Consider the following 13560-nt stretch of genomic DNA (forward strand, 5'->3'; position numbering starts at 1 on the left):
AAATACAGAATGCCTGCATAAACAGGTAAAAACACATTCTAAGAATTCATCACAATACTGATGGAGATGCCAGGCCTAGAATGCAGATCCCTGGTGGTTCCATGTAAACACTAAAAATTACACAACACTACATTGCACATGAAGGGGTTGTGGGAGTTTATGTTCAATCCTGACAATTTGATGTCGGTTGTAAAGAAACGTTTGAAACCAAATACTACTCCCCCCTACACCCATGTGTTGTGATAGGATGTAAAGAAGTACTGATTCTTCAACAGTATCTAAAGTCACAGAGAGATCGAGAAATACCAAAGGAGAGGCACCACTTCCATCACTAATGCATAATATGCCATCCAATGCTGGAGTAATCCCAGTTCAGTACTATGGTTAGCTCTAAAACCCAACTGATGAGATTAAAGAAGATTTGACTGGACAACGTGTTCATCTAGTTGCAATGCTACCCTTTTTTTAGGATTTTCCCCAAGAAGACCAGACTAGATGATGGACGATAGTTCTTTAAGTCATCATAGTTTGTCAAGTGTAGTTTTCCAGGGCTGCCTTATCCTGAGGCAGCATCAAATGATCACAAGCTTGCCATGTCTTAATTTTCTGGGACTCCTAATACTCCATCTCAGGTTACTTAGCACTTTATCTGTGTTTTCCTATAGGGCATGAGTTCAAATTCTGGCAAGGCTGACCAAGCTCTTCGTCCTTCTAAGATAAATAGGGTGAGTAAAACACTTGTTGATTTCTTACTATTACACACAATGGCAGACACGAATGTAGCATTTGCAATAGCAAGCCAAATGATTATTACCAAAGTGTATGTAAAATAATGTGCAAACAGAACTGCCAACTTTCCACATGCAATGCATGAGTAGGTATTCTGAGCTTTTTTTGTTTCTGCATTCTGCTAGCGAATTTAAAATGGTGAAATGAAAACTGCATGTCCCAGGATGCAAAGAACAAAACAAGCACTGCATAACCTCCTAATTGAGGATACCATTTCAGTTATTCTTTACACCACTGGACAAGACAAATCATTCAGTGTGGTTCGAACTTTGCTTTAAATAATGTTTGTAATTTTGGGGGAGGCCAAATAAATGTGGATATGAATTGTTTGGCATGCCTTGCAATTGACTGATTATTTGGGCGCAGTAAACCCTCCAGCTGACCACTCACAAAAATGATTAAAGATCATCACAATACACTATTCCCCCATTCCTTTTCACTACCGCGTGAAAAAGAAAATAGAATTGGACAGTTAAAATGATGGTGTGTGGAGCAGTTACATAACCCAATAGATGTGACTATGCTCCATGCCAGGCACTGGCGATGAATCTCGTATTGCTTCTTACGTTGCACCCTGGTTCTTGCAGTTATAAATACAGGAGCGCAAGTGGTGCAGTGCAAGGAAAGGTGTCGGGGCCAGAGGCTCTATTCACTCGGACATGGGAACTCTACCGATATCTGTATGCTCACCTATGCATTGAATAATGAACAAAAGTCATGTGGAGCATGTTGCAAAACACTGAATTAAATGCGTCACAGTGAATAAAAAGTATCTTTTGCTGGTCAACAAGCACTTTCATAACTGTGAAGGTATTTAGTTCACCAGTCTTCCACATACTAACCAATTCACTAATGTAGTTTGGGGGAGGGGAGATTTGGCTTTACAATGCTTACGTCCTATCATAGTGTTAAGAACCAACATTAGCACTTGGATTTCGAACTTTACACAAAAAGGTAATTGAAAATTAACATGGACTCAAGATCCATTTTCTAGTATTTGCCCTCTGCTGGGCTACCCTGCGGACAAAGTGCCGTAAATTACAACTCAGAAAGAAATACGCAGTGGCACTGCAAATTAGCCCAGAGCAAGCAACGTTGATGTCATCTGGTCATGACAGTTCCGATACCTACAAACACCTTCAGACAATGAACACCAGGGTAGACACCGTCCATGAAGTTTGGCCCTTGGTCAACTCCTAGAGCCACAGCATGTGCTTTATTGGTGGGGCCTGGGCCTTATTTGCCCATATAACCTGCCGCCTTATGTTGGTGTGTTAAAACCACAAACCATAGGGCAAAGAAATAGGTTAGCCACCTCTTGTGTGGTGATATACTTGATGGAAAGGAATGAATGACAGCAATATTTTTGGATAACTACTTCTGGCCACCTAGAAACGGACAGGATAGCAAAGTCAGTCAACCATGAAACCGAACGGCAGTCACAGTAACGCAGCATAGTGCCAACAAGTGACTAAACTAGAGTGCCCAGTAGCGAGGCCATGGTACAAACATACCAGCATGGATCAGTAGCACATAAGTATCCTGTTCTTGACCACCAAGAACTCACCATCTGGGATTGAAGTCTGTTGACCTCCTCAGTCTCCTTCTGGAGCTTTTCTTTCAAATTCTCCACCTGCCAATACATTAAAAAAAATCTGAAATCAGCAACTGATCAAGAGCTTTATATGTTTCAAAGATTTACACATATCCAATCTTTGGTCATCACATGGTAAAATAGCCTATAGGCCTTACCATTAAGATTGTTCACAGTCATACCCTAATGACAAACCCAGGAGTCGTTCTGCAACCCCAGTTTGCTGTCAAGTAGCACTATTGAGTTTCATTGTCAATAGTAATTTGTTCTCAATGATGTAATGGTTAATTGCTGATCCATTTCTCAGAATCGCACTAGATTGTTCTAATTTGTAAGCGTGTCAATCTTTGAATGCTCATGTTAAATGCATAGCGCAGAATTTATTTTTATTTTAATATAGTATGAACCAGGTGCACTGGGGCGCTTAATAATTAAAACAACAGATAAAACAGCAAATCATTAAATAAAACCTGGGATCCAATTACAGCTAAAAATAGTATGAGAGCAATTTAAAAAACCGACTTTCAGATCCATGTTTAATATTTTCCTGAATCTCAAGTAGTCCAGAGTCTTGAGAGGATTGCTGGGAAAGGAATACTATGAGGATACACCGGCCCCAGAAAAGGATCCTTCCATAGTGAAAGCATGATTGAACTTGCTTACTACAAACCAAAGAGAATCACAGCTCTGAAAACCTCTCAGACCTCCTGAGATCTTTAGTTTATTTGCTAAATAAAGGAGGAGTCTCTAGATGGATCACGTTACAGACAATACCAGAGGTTTAAAAGTAATCCTTGAGTCCAATGGAAGCCAATGCAGGGGTTTTAAAATGGGAGTAATATGGTTTAAGCAGCCCACAAATTTGACCATACGGGTCACAGCATGAAACACTGCTTTTAAAAAGGGGCCAGAGTAGAATGTGGAATGCCTAGTAGTATAGATTGCTTGCAATCAATTTGTGATGGCACCAGAGATTGCCATTTTCGTACTCTCATACAATGTGAGGCAAAAGGTTTCACCAATCTCAGGAAATTAAGATGACAATTTGCAGATTTCACCAAGGCATTAATGTGACGGGCCAACCTTAGTTGTTAGTCAAGACAGATTTTGCTCCAATTAATTTCTCAAATATAATCGAGTATTATCAGCATACTGATGAATTTAAATACCATGTTCGGTGACTAGATAAATTAGAGCCTAGGGGAACACCATAGGGAACCAGAAATTGCTCAAAGCACTTTTGGCCCATCACCACCCTGTGTTGCCAGGTTGTCAAGAATGACCGGAACCAGTCTAAAACTGGACCTTTAATTCCAATTCGATAAGATAGAGTCTCAAGGAGGCACGGAAAGAGGAAGAGAGAGGATATGTGTTATGGTCAATAGTATTTAATACTGCGGATAGTTCGAGTGAAAACAATAGAATAACTCGCAGTGCACATGTAATGTGTGCACATGTAATGTGTGCACATGTAACTTAACATTGTTTAGGCCATCAATGCTCATTCACGATCTGCATTCAATTGTAGCATCCCTCTGGTATCCTCAAGATGGACAATGTAGCTGCTCACCATTGTGCTTAATTTAAGTTTACAAATGCATGAGCACCTCCTTTTCAATAACACCATGCAATAACATATGCAGTAGAAGCAAGTCCCACTTTAATACCAGGTTGCTGTTTTACAATCTGCCCAGGGAGCCACCCGTGAAATACAGCCAGCCTTTCTTCCATTAAATGCAGGTCCATCACACCTTCCTATGCAGCTGTATTTGTGTCTAACTCAAGCACTCTTTATTACACCTAACGGTGATCAATATTCTACAGCCTCAGTTGCTTCTTCATAATCGCTAAGTGGTTTTCAGTTGCATCACCTGCACCGCCATCACTTATCACTGAGTAAGTCTGCTCGGTCTACAGCTTCCACCTGCACACTTCTGCATTGGAATGCAATAATTATCTGCCGTTTTCTAGATATACTGTGACAAATCAGATCTCTTCCCAGAATGAGTGCGTAGGAACGGAATTCCCACACCAAAACCCAAAACATTCAGGCAAAATCCCACCACATTTTACCAATCAAAACCAAATATACTGTATGGGTATATGTATTATAGACAAATTAAACCACTCTCAAGCTACTGGGACGAAGAGTCTGCCTCCAGAGGGAAGAAGATTGGAGTCTCAAAACCATAAATATAGCCCCTTCTAGCTCTCTACTGGCAGGTCTGATAACAAAAGAGAAGAACAAAGTTCAAAACAGGGAAGCGGAAGTGGATATGGTTGGAGACAGTTGGAGATGAGAACGTAGCAGAAGTAGTAGTAGTGGTGGTGGTGGGTGCGGCAACAGCTGGACAAGAGGCAGAAGGAGAATGAAAGGGGAGGAGGACGACAGACCAAGTGGCACTGTGTAAAGTGAAGGCACAAAGATATAGCATTGGAGCCGTGAGTTTCCCCAGATACCAAGCGGGGAAATCAAACACCACAAATAGAAGTCGAGGGCTTCCTATGCTATCATCACTAGTGGGGAGTGTGTCAGTGGTATACTGACAGGACTCTAGTTGTAAATCAGCAGAAGCCAGCATTCTGTGGAAAGAGGGGGAGAATCCCGTGCAAGTGGCACGGAAAGAGGAAGAGAGAGGATATGTGTTTTGCAACCCATACGGAGACATGAGGACCACGTATTCCGGGGTGGGGGAGAACAGTACATGAGGAGAGCGCTGCTCTACCCAGTGTTGGTCAAATCAAAGACAAATGTCATGGCGAGATACAATACTTTGGCTTTAGCAAGCTATGATAAGTGATGAAATAAAAGCCAAAGCCAGGAATACTCACTCCAACAGGTTCTTAAAGTATACACATCTTGCAGGCATAGGATTCAATATTTAAAAATTAATGTCTTCATATCTGAGCATTCATATCACTCCAAACAGGTACTTAATAAGAAAAATAAATGAAACAGTTGGAGGCATTTAACATAAAATCCACCAGGTTAATCAATCAAAATCTGGTTTAGTATAGGATAGCTGCCATGCGACAGCATTTCCACCAAAGACATTCCAAAGATTGCCTTCTGAATTACATTTAATGGCAACTGATTGGCGATCAAGTGAGGCAATCCATTAAATAGTGGGTGAAATGCATCCTTTGGATGGACAGCAGTAAAAAAGGGTAGCACAGTTTAAGTGGTACACTTTGAGGTGGGAATGAGCAAGTTACTTACCTATAACCCCTGTTCTCCAGCATTGGTATCTTTCATGGATTCACATGCTCATGAATATTCCACATCATTCGGCTAGGAATCCTTGGTAATAATAAAGCAGTTTTGCTTTAAAGTTAAAAAAAAGCCACTTGTGTGGCATATTGCTGTCTCTTTGGGTCATACTGCCCCAGCCACTGACAACGGTCCCCCCTTAGCTCCACCCCTGGTGGCCATCTTCATATTTAAAAGTGCCCCTAATGTGGCAGTAGGAACCGATCAAAAGCCATAGCAGGTTAGGAGGGAGGATCACATGTGAATCCATGAAAGATACCAATGAAGAAGAACAGGAGTTGCAGGTATGCAACTTGTTTCTTCTCCAGCATTGGCTCTTTCATGGATTCACATGCTCATGAATACAATTATATAGCAGTATATGCACAACAACCAATGGGAGGCGGTATAGGTCTCATCGGAAGCAATGGAAATTCACCCCTGGAGCACTCACCTTAAGCAAAAAGATTGCAAAGCACTGCCTGGCCGACACAGTACTCCTCCCTGGAATCCCTGTCAATGCAGTAGAATTTCGTGAAGGTGTGGTTAGACCTCCATGTAGCAGCCCTGCTGATGTTGAACAGGGGAAAGCCAGACCGGAACACCTCAGTAGAAGCTGATGACAGTAGCAGATGCAGTCAGATAGCCCCCTGGAAATGGAAGCCTTTGACAGGGCCCTCCCTTGTTCAACAGGTCCAAACGTTCCAAACATTTGTTAGGTTTTACAAAAATCTTTTATGCATGCGATATAAAACATTTACGTATGGGCAACGTCCAGGGAATGCAATGCCCTCGCTGTCGGTGGCAAAGTCAAAGAATACAGGTAGGTGCAGAGGCTCGTTCAGAAGGAAAAAAGATGGAACCTTTGGCATAAACGAGGGATGAGTGGGCAGCATCAACCACAATTGATAGAAAGTCAAATACAGTGGCTTTCAAGAGAGAGCTTGCAACTCCCCAACACGTCAGGCAGATGTAATAGCCACCAGAAAAACAGTCTTCCATGAGAGGAACTTTAGAGGGGCTCGATGTAGAGCTTCAAAAGGTGGGCCCTGGAGCTTGGAGAGTACCATATTGAGCTCCCACGCTGGACCTGGTGCTTGGAGGGAATGTCCAGAACAGACCTTTGAGGAACTCCTTACCCAGCCTATGAGACCATAGGGAAGAGAGGGACCTTCAGGGATGTGTGTGCCAGCCGTGCCTTTGCCAATGATAAAATATATAGCGGTATTTGATTAGCCTTGAATTGAAGAGGGTCTAGCCCTTGCGAATGACACCACGTAGTGAAATGTTTTGACTTGTGCTTGTAGCAGGAGAGAGTGGACGGAGCGCTGGCCTTTTCCACAATGTTCCTGCAGTTTAAAGGCAATATGATGTGTCCAAATTCAAGGGCTGCAGGAGCCAAGCCATCAACTTCAGGGATGCTGGGTCCTGGGGCAGAACAGGCCCTCCTTCTGTGGAAAGCAGGTCCGGATGAGGAGGCAGTTTGATGAAAGGTGCTGATAGATTTAGAAGGTCAGAATACCAAATCTGCTGTGGGCCACGCAGGCGCAATGAGGATCATCTTGCTTTGGCTCCGTTCGAGTGCATGGATTACTCGTAGAAGAGGAATTGGAGGGAATGCGAATAAGAATCAGCCCTCCCAGGGCACAGAGATAGCGCCCACCAGACTCCTCCCTTGCGGGTGCCTGCTGGCAAAATGGTTGCACTTGGAGTTGGCAGCTGTGGCAAACAAGTCGATCTCTAGGCGACCCCACCTTGAGAGAAGATGACTATTTTGATCCTGATGGAGTTCCTATTCTTGAGAGGATTGCAGTTCTCTGCTGAGGGATGTGATAGTGTTCTGGATCCCTGCTAGGTGAAAGGGAATAAGGAACATGCCCTGGGATAGTGTCTAGTTGCACAGTCTGCGACTTCTTGGACAGAACGGGAGAATGGGCCCCTCCCTGCTTCCTGATGTAGAACATTCTGGTGGGGGTTGTGCAAACCACCTTGCCATGGAGCTGGAGTTGGAAGCACTTGAGAGCCCAGAACACAGCTCAGAGCTCCAATACATTGATATGTAGTAGCAGCTCTTGTGGCTGCCAGAGTCTTCTTGTGCGGCACCTTCCGGTGTATGCCCTCAACCCTCCAGCGAGGCGCCTGTTGTCACTGCAATCTGATGTGCCGGTGGGCGAAAGGGGGCGCCTTGTATGAGGTGCTGTCATTGAGTCCACCAATGCAGAGTCTGGCAAAATGCTGGGTTGAGTGAGATCTTGTCATTCCAAGAGCCAGACACCCATTTTCCCCTGGTATCTAGGAACTCATGCATACTAGAGGGATGCATGAGGACATCATCCCAAGCAATGACTTAATTGAGCGAACCGTTGAAAGTTGAAGGGCGGGCAGCTGCTGAATCTTGCGAAGCATGGCCTTGACCCTCTGCTCCGAGAGGGGTAGCTAGGCACTGCAGCTTGTTGAGTTGTGAGCACAAGAACAGGGAGTTCTGAGATGGCAATTTGCAAGACTTTGGAAAGTTTATGGAGAATCCCACTTAAGTCAGGCATTGGATGGTTTGCTCAGTGTTTTGCAGGGCTAGTGGGAGAGACTACACACAGGTTTAGCCAGTCGTCCAGGTAAGGATAAATGTAGAATCCTGCACGGTGCAGATCAGCAGCCACTGATGCTAGGCACTTGGTGAATGCTCTTGGTGCCGACTTTAGTCCGAACAGCAGAGTCTTGAATTGGTAGTGCTTCGCCTACACAACGAAGCAAAGGAAACACCTGTGCTTCCGATGGATGGATGTAGTACGCATCCTCCAAGTCCAGGGACGAGAGGAAATCCCCCTGTTCCAGCACATACTGAAGCGTGACCATACAGAACTTTTGCAATTTGAGACACTTAAGTTCCCTGAGGTCTACGATGGGTCTCCACCCACCAGACCTTCTCACCAGAAAGTATCTGGAGTACACTCCGGATCCCTGGAGGTGTGATGGAACGTTGTTTTGAAGCAACTACTTGTAGGAGGAGGGGCAGATGAAGTTCTTGCCTTTGTAGTGGAGGAATGGAGGTGCATTTGTCTAGGAATTCTAGCGTGTGAATGTGCTAGATAATAGAGTACCCATTTCTCAGTAATTTTCCACCATTGCTCAACAAACCGTGATCGCCGGCCTCCCACTGGGGTGCTGAAGTGGGGGCTCAATACCAGATGCTGGTCAGGCTCGTTTCTGGTTTTGCGTGTGGGTGGAAGCACTGCGTCGCCTCTGCAAACCCTCCATGTGCCTGCGATCTTCCTCTCTGTGCCTCCTGTGAGCTGGTGTGGGATGGCTGACTATAGCTAGGCCGATAGTCTCTGGAGGTACTGTACAAACTGCCCTTTCCGGTCCGAAAATTACTTCTCTGCTGCAGGGTATCCAGGGGCTGAGAGGTATCTGTGTTCCGTCTTGATGGCTAACAGTGTCTTGTCCACCTTTCATCCCACCTAACCCACAAAGAGGTCCACCCAATCAATAGACAGGTCCATAACCTTTGACTGTACCTCAGGGCAACGGTTTGTGGCTTTTAACCACCCCTAGCGCCGTAAGACTGCTCTGTTACCCATTTGCCTGAAGCCTGTCTCCACAATGTCTACAGCCACAGTGATGGCATGATCGGAGGCTAATCCCACCTCGTGCAGCAAAGCAAGAGCCTCATGCAGTTTGTTATCTGGCAGAAAGTCCAAGACAGGACCCATCTTGTACCATAGCTCCCTGTCGTATCGGGAGAGAATGGCCAAGGAATTGGTGGTTGTGGCTGTGGTAATTACCTGCTTTCCAAAAGCATCCAGCTGCTTGCCATCATTGTCCAGGGGCACCATGCAAGGGGAGGACAGGTTGGCCAACCGATTGTGGCAGTAGACCACAAAGTCAGGGCCTCGCTGAGTGCAGAGACATTTTAGAGTAGAATCTGTAACTTTATATTTTTTTTCCAGACTTTCTTTGGAGGTGCCGAGGAAGGATTCTTCATAATCCACAGCCCATCCTCCCAGATGTCGTCAAGTATTGGGATGTAAATTAGTGATTTTCCGAAGGCTTACCGCTTCTGCAAAAGGAATCCCACCTTTCGTTGTTCCTCTCGAGTCAGGTCAAAAAAGCTTCACAGCTAACGCAGCCAGAGCATGACAGAGCCAATTTTGTCCAGAGGTGAATCTCTGTAAGGCCTGTCTGGTGGCTCCTATCAGCCGGTACCAGGTCGTCATACTCGTAAGCAGTAGTATGTGTCCGGAGATGCGTCCGTATCCGGGTCAGTATCTAAGAGTGTAGCTGTGGTGGTAGCAAACAACTGAGGAGTTGGTCGTGGTGGTGGAGCCACTGCCTCCAGTGAAGGCCCAGGAGGACGTTGTCTACTTGGGCCAGCTTGTGCACCTTGCGGGGCTGGAGGAGGCAGGTGCTGCTGCAATTCAGTGACCAAAGTTTGAAGAGTAGACAGAATGTCCAGACACAGGTCTCTGGGTGCTGCTAGTGTTTCTACAGGAACTGTAGGAGTAGTCACTGGTGGCATGGGGGTGGGCGACAGCTAAAGGTGGCCAGGGTGCTGGCATAATTGGGCCTAGTTCTTTATCCATTTCCTTAAGAACCGAGAATAAAGCCAACAGATGCTCATCTCTCGAGAACACACTTTCCTTCATCAACTGGGCAGGAGGTTTCGTTGGCACCAGTGTGAAGAATTATTTGGCTTTAGTTGGCAGCAGTAGGAAAGAGGTGGGGTATTTCCTTGTGCACACTCTTGCTTCTAGGAAATGAAGCAAGCTCTGGTGTCTGGAATCTATGCCTTCGACAATGCTGCAGATGCGGTCCCCTGAGGCAGAACAATCCTCGGTGTTGTCGAAGTTGTGGAAGAAGTGGTCACCGACGAGATGGTAGATGTTCGTTGACGATGTGGACAAAGTAATTAGAGTCAAGAACGATGTTTGCCTGTGGCTCATCGATGGTCGTTGATGGAACCCGTATTTCCAAAGAGTGGGACAAGTGTTTTGCAGCTACCATAGTCGAGATCGTAGACAGCACATTCGTAGACTGGACTAGAGATCGGGCCACTGCTGATGTCGACAAGGAGGCAGTCGAAACCTGCGACTAGTTTACCCTTTTAGGTTTTTTCCTCCCGGGAAGTGTCTTCATGCGATCTCAACCTCTTTGTAGAGGTAGTCTGATCTATGGGTCTGCCAACCCTAGCAGAGGCATGACTCCGGACAGAGTCTGAGTCAGAGGCACTGGCACCCTCTTCCAGTCAAGCCACCAACCTTCTATGGCGAGTCTTCATGGAGAAGGCTTGGCAAATTAAGCAGTCATCCACTGTGTGCGGGAGCAGGCAAATGAATTTCTCATGTCGATAGTCCACAAAAATATTCTTGAGGCGACACTTGGCGCAGAGCCTGAAAAGTCTCTGCTTACTGGCATCCGCCATGCCTGCGTTGGGAGGGCCTGAAAATTGAGAAGAGGGCCTCTCTGCAGATTTTCAGAAGATCGTTGGATGTTGAGATCTTCACCGGCAATGTATCCCCGCTACCGGCAATCAATGCCGTGACCAATGATGAAGAAAAAGTTCGAAAGTGTTCTCAAAAATAGAAGAAAAAGTCAAAATTGAGAGAAACGAACCAAGGACTCCCAATACTTAAATGTGCAGTAGAAATCGGAAGATGGCCACCAGGGGTGGAGCTATGGAGGGCCACTGTCATTGGCTGGGGCAGTATGACACAAAGTGACAGCAATAATCTAAACAAGTATCAAGCAGTTTTTTTGGTTAAAGCAAAACGGCTTTATTATTACCATTATTATGACCGAGGATTCCCATGCTGACTACGGGGAATATTCATGAGCATCTGAATCCATGAAAGTTCCAATGCTGCAGAATGTGACTTCAGAAGGTGGGGGGATCAGGACATTTGAGGAATTAAAAAAGTGGCCAACATTCTTGACTTGATATGTTAAAATATAGATTTATAATTTTGAAATAAATGTGTGTGTTATCAAAACTTCTTTAAAATAATAGACCTATTTTCACATAGAAGTGCCTCTTAAAGGATAGTTCCGGGACTTTTTTTTTATTGTCCCTACGGGTCGGCCATGTGTTTGTAAGCATAAATCGGTAGATCGTAGGAAACTTTCCTATGGACCTTACCCGACTTTTCGCCCATTATCGCACTCGAAATCAGCCTCCATTTTGTGATAATCCTATCATTCCGCCGCATCGACCTGGCTCACCTGCCTTTGCGGCACTAAATCAAATCCCCCGCCCCTGAAACAGACTTTATCAAAACATTCATATTCCCCGCCTCTATCCGTGACGTGACTGAGCTGCGTAGGCAAACGCGCCCAGGCGTCTTCTACGCGACTCCACACAGACCCCGGAAATCAACACAGATCAGCTCACAATACAGCGCACCACAATTCGGAATATGAAACTGTACTTTGAAATCAAACCGCAAGATTGTAAATGTGGTAAAGTACATTTATTTGACATCAAATGTTTAGAGAATATTCAGCGATTTGCATTTTTATTTGCTCATGTTCCAAAAAGTTCGTATTGAGGAACGCGATGGTCCTTTGCTGTACACAGGGTCTTAGAGCATCTCACAATACAGCACCACAATTCGGAATGTGAAACCGTGGTTTAAAAGCAAACGGCAAGATTGTACATTTGGCAAAGTACGTTTATTGGACATCAAATGTTTAGAGAATATTCAGCGATTTGCATTTTTCTTTGCTCTCGATCCAAATTAGTTCGTCTTGAGGGAAGCGATGTTCGTGTGCAGTACACAGGGTGTTGGTTTACGATAAAAATAAGCTCTTCTGTCGCACTGATAATCGCATGGCTGTTCCAACAACGAGGCACTAGGCCACCACAACGGTAGGTATGTTGCATCTAACCGTTAGTACCGCGTAAGGGCATACTTGTACTTGGCGATCGTCCCATAAAATGGTCAGGGTGGTAACGTTGTTCACGCGGAGAAGCAACTGGCGGCTGTAGAAGCCGTCCGCCGGTGTCTGGTACTCGTGACACAGACAGTAGTGAATGATGTACCTAAAAACATAAAAAATGAAATTAGTCTCACCATCAGATCCTTATTAAAATTATTCATTTCATAGCGAGGACAGCGCTACTGGGTGTACACAAGTGTTTAAAGGCGTGGCGAGGCATGGAGGGGGGGGGGGGGGGGGGGGAGTGGAGTACAAGGTAAGTAGCATAAAATAATAAATAAATAGGGCCAGCTGGTGGCAAGTGCAAGGTAAGTGCAGAACAAGTGCTGGGAAGGGGGGGCTGTAGGATACTGAGACAGTCCCCCAGTGCAGGGGTTGACAGGGAGGCAGTGCAGGTGGAGAGTGGAAGGGCCCAGGACCGAGGTCGCAGACAGTGGACCAGTTGTAGCAGGGGAGAGGGAGAGAGAAAGCAGAAGCAAAGAGGAAGGTTTTGAGGTGCTTCAGTAAAAGCAGATGTTTCTCCTCCAGATAGTGCGCGGTAGAAAACACTATGCCACATAGAACGAACAAGTACAACTGAACCCGTCTTTAAAGCCACTGTATAGTAATGAAATTGCGGTATAAACTCATCAAAAGTTACTTACATTATATTTGCATTTTCCATTGTGTCTCTGTGTAGGGCAGACCCGAAACACCACTCCTTCTTTGCCGACGTTACTTCTTCTAATGAACGTGGCTCATCGTTTCGTTTCTGAAATTTTATTCATTATCTTTTCTTAGTCTTTCAGGATGGTCCCGGCCTGTCAAGGTCAAATCACAATAGAACCTTATATTGGGTCGTGGGCCGTTCCGCCACCCGAGCAAAACATCAAAGCAGCTGACCTTCACTTTGAGCGAGCACACATTTCTAGTTAGCTCCAGTTAGTGTAAGGGCATCTTGTCTGCGTGCCTTTTTTTTTATTGTCCCTATGGGTCGGCCATGTGTTTGTAATAC

General features: G+C 45.2%; 1 protein-coding gene across 5 annotated transcripts in view; it reads right to left on the reverse strand.

Annotated features, from left to right (window-relative positions):
* The window catches only part of KIFC3 (kinesin family member C3), a 632740-nt gene that overhangs the window by 90143 nt on the left and 529037 nt on the right, over positions 1-13560 (reverse strand). For all 5 annotated transcript variants that reach the window (XM_069654325.1, XM_069654315.1, XM_069654306.1 and 2 more), the window contains one exon: positions 2357-2422. In XM_069654325.1, the coding sequence (XP_069510426.1) occupies positions 2357-2422 (66 nt within the window). The remainder of the gene's footprint in view (positions 1-2356; positions 2423-13560) is intronic.

This window comes from Ambystoma mexicanum, chromosome 1p (assembly GCF_040938575.1).
Source record: "Ambystoma mexicanum isolate Mex_15411 chromosome 1p, UKY_AmexF1_1, whole genome shotgun sequence".
Classification (NCBI taxonomy): domain Eukaryota; kingdom Metazoa; phylum Chordata; class Amphibia; order Caudata; family Ambystomatidae; genus Ambystoma; species Ambystoma mexicanum.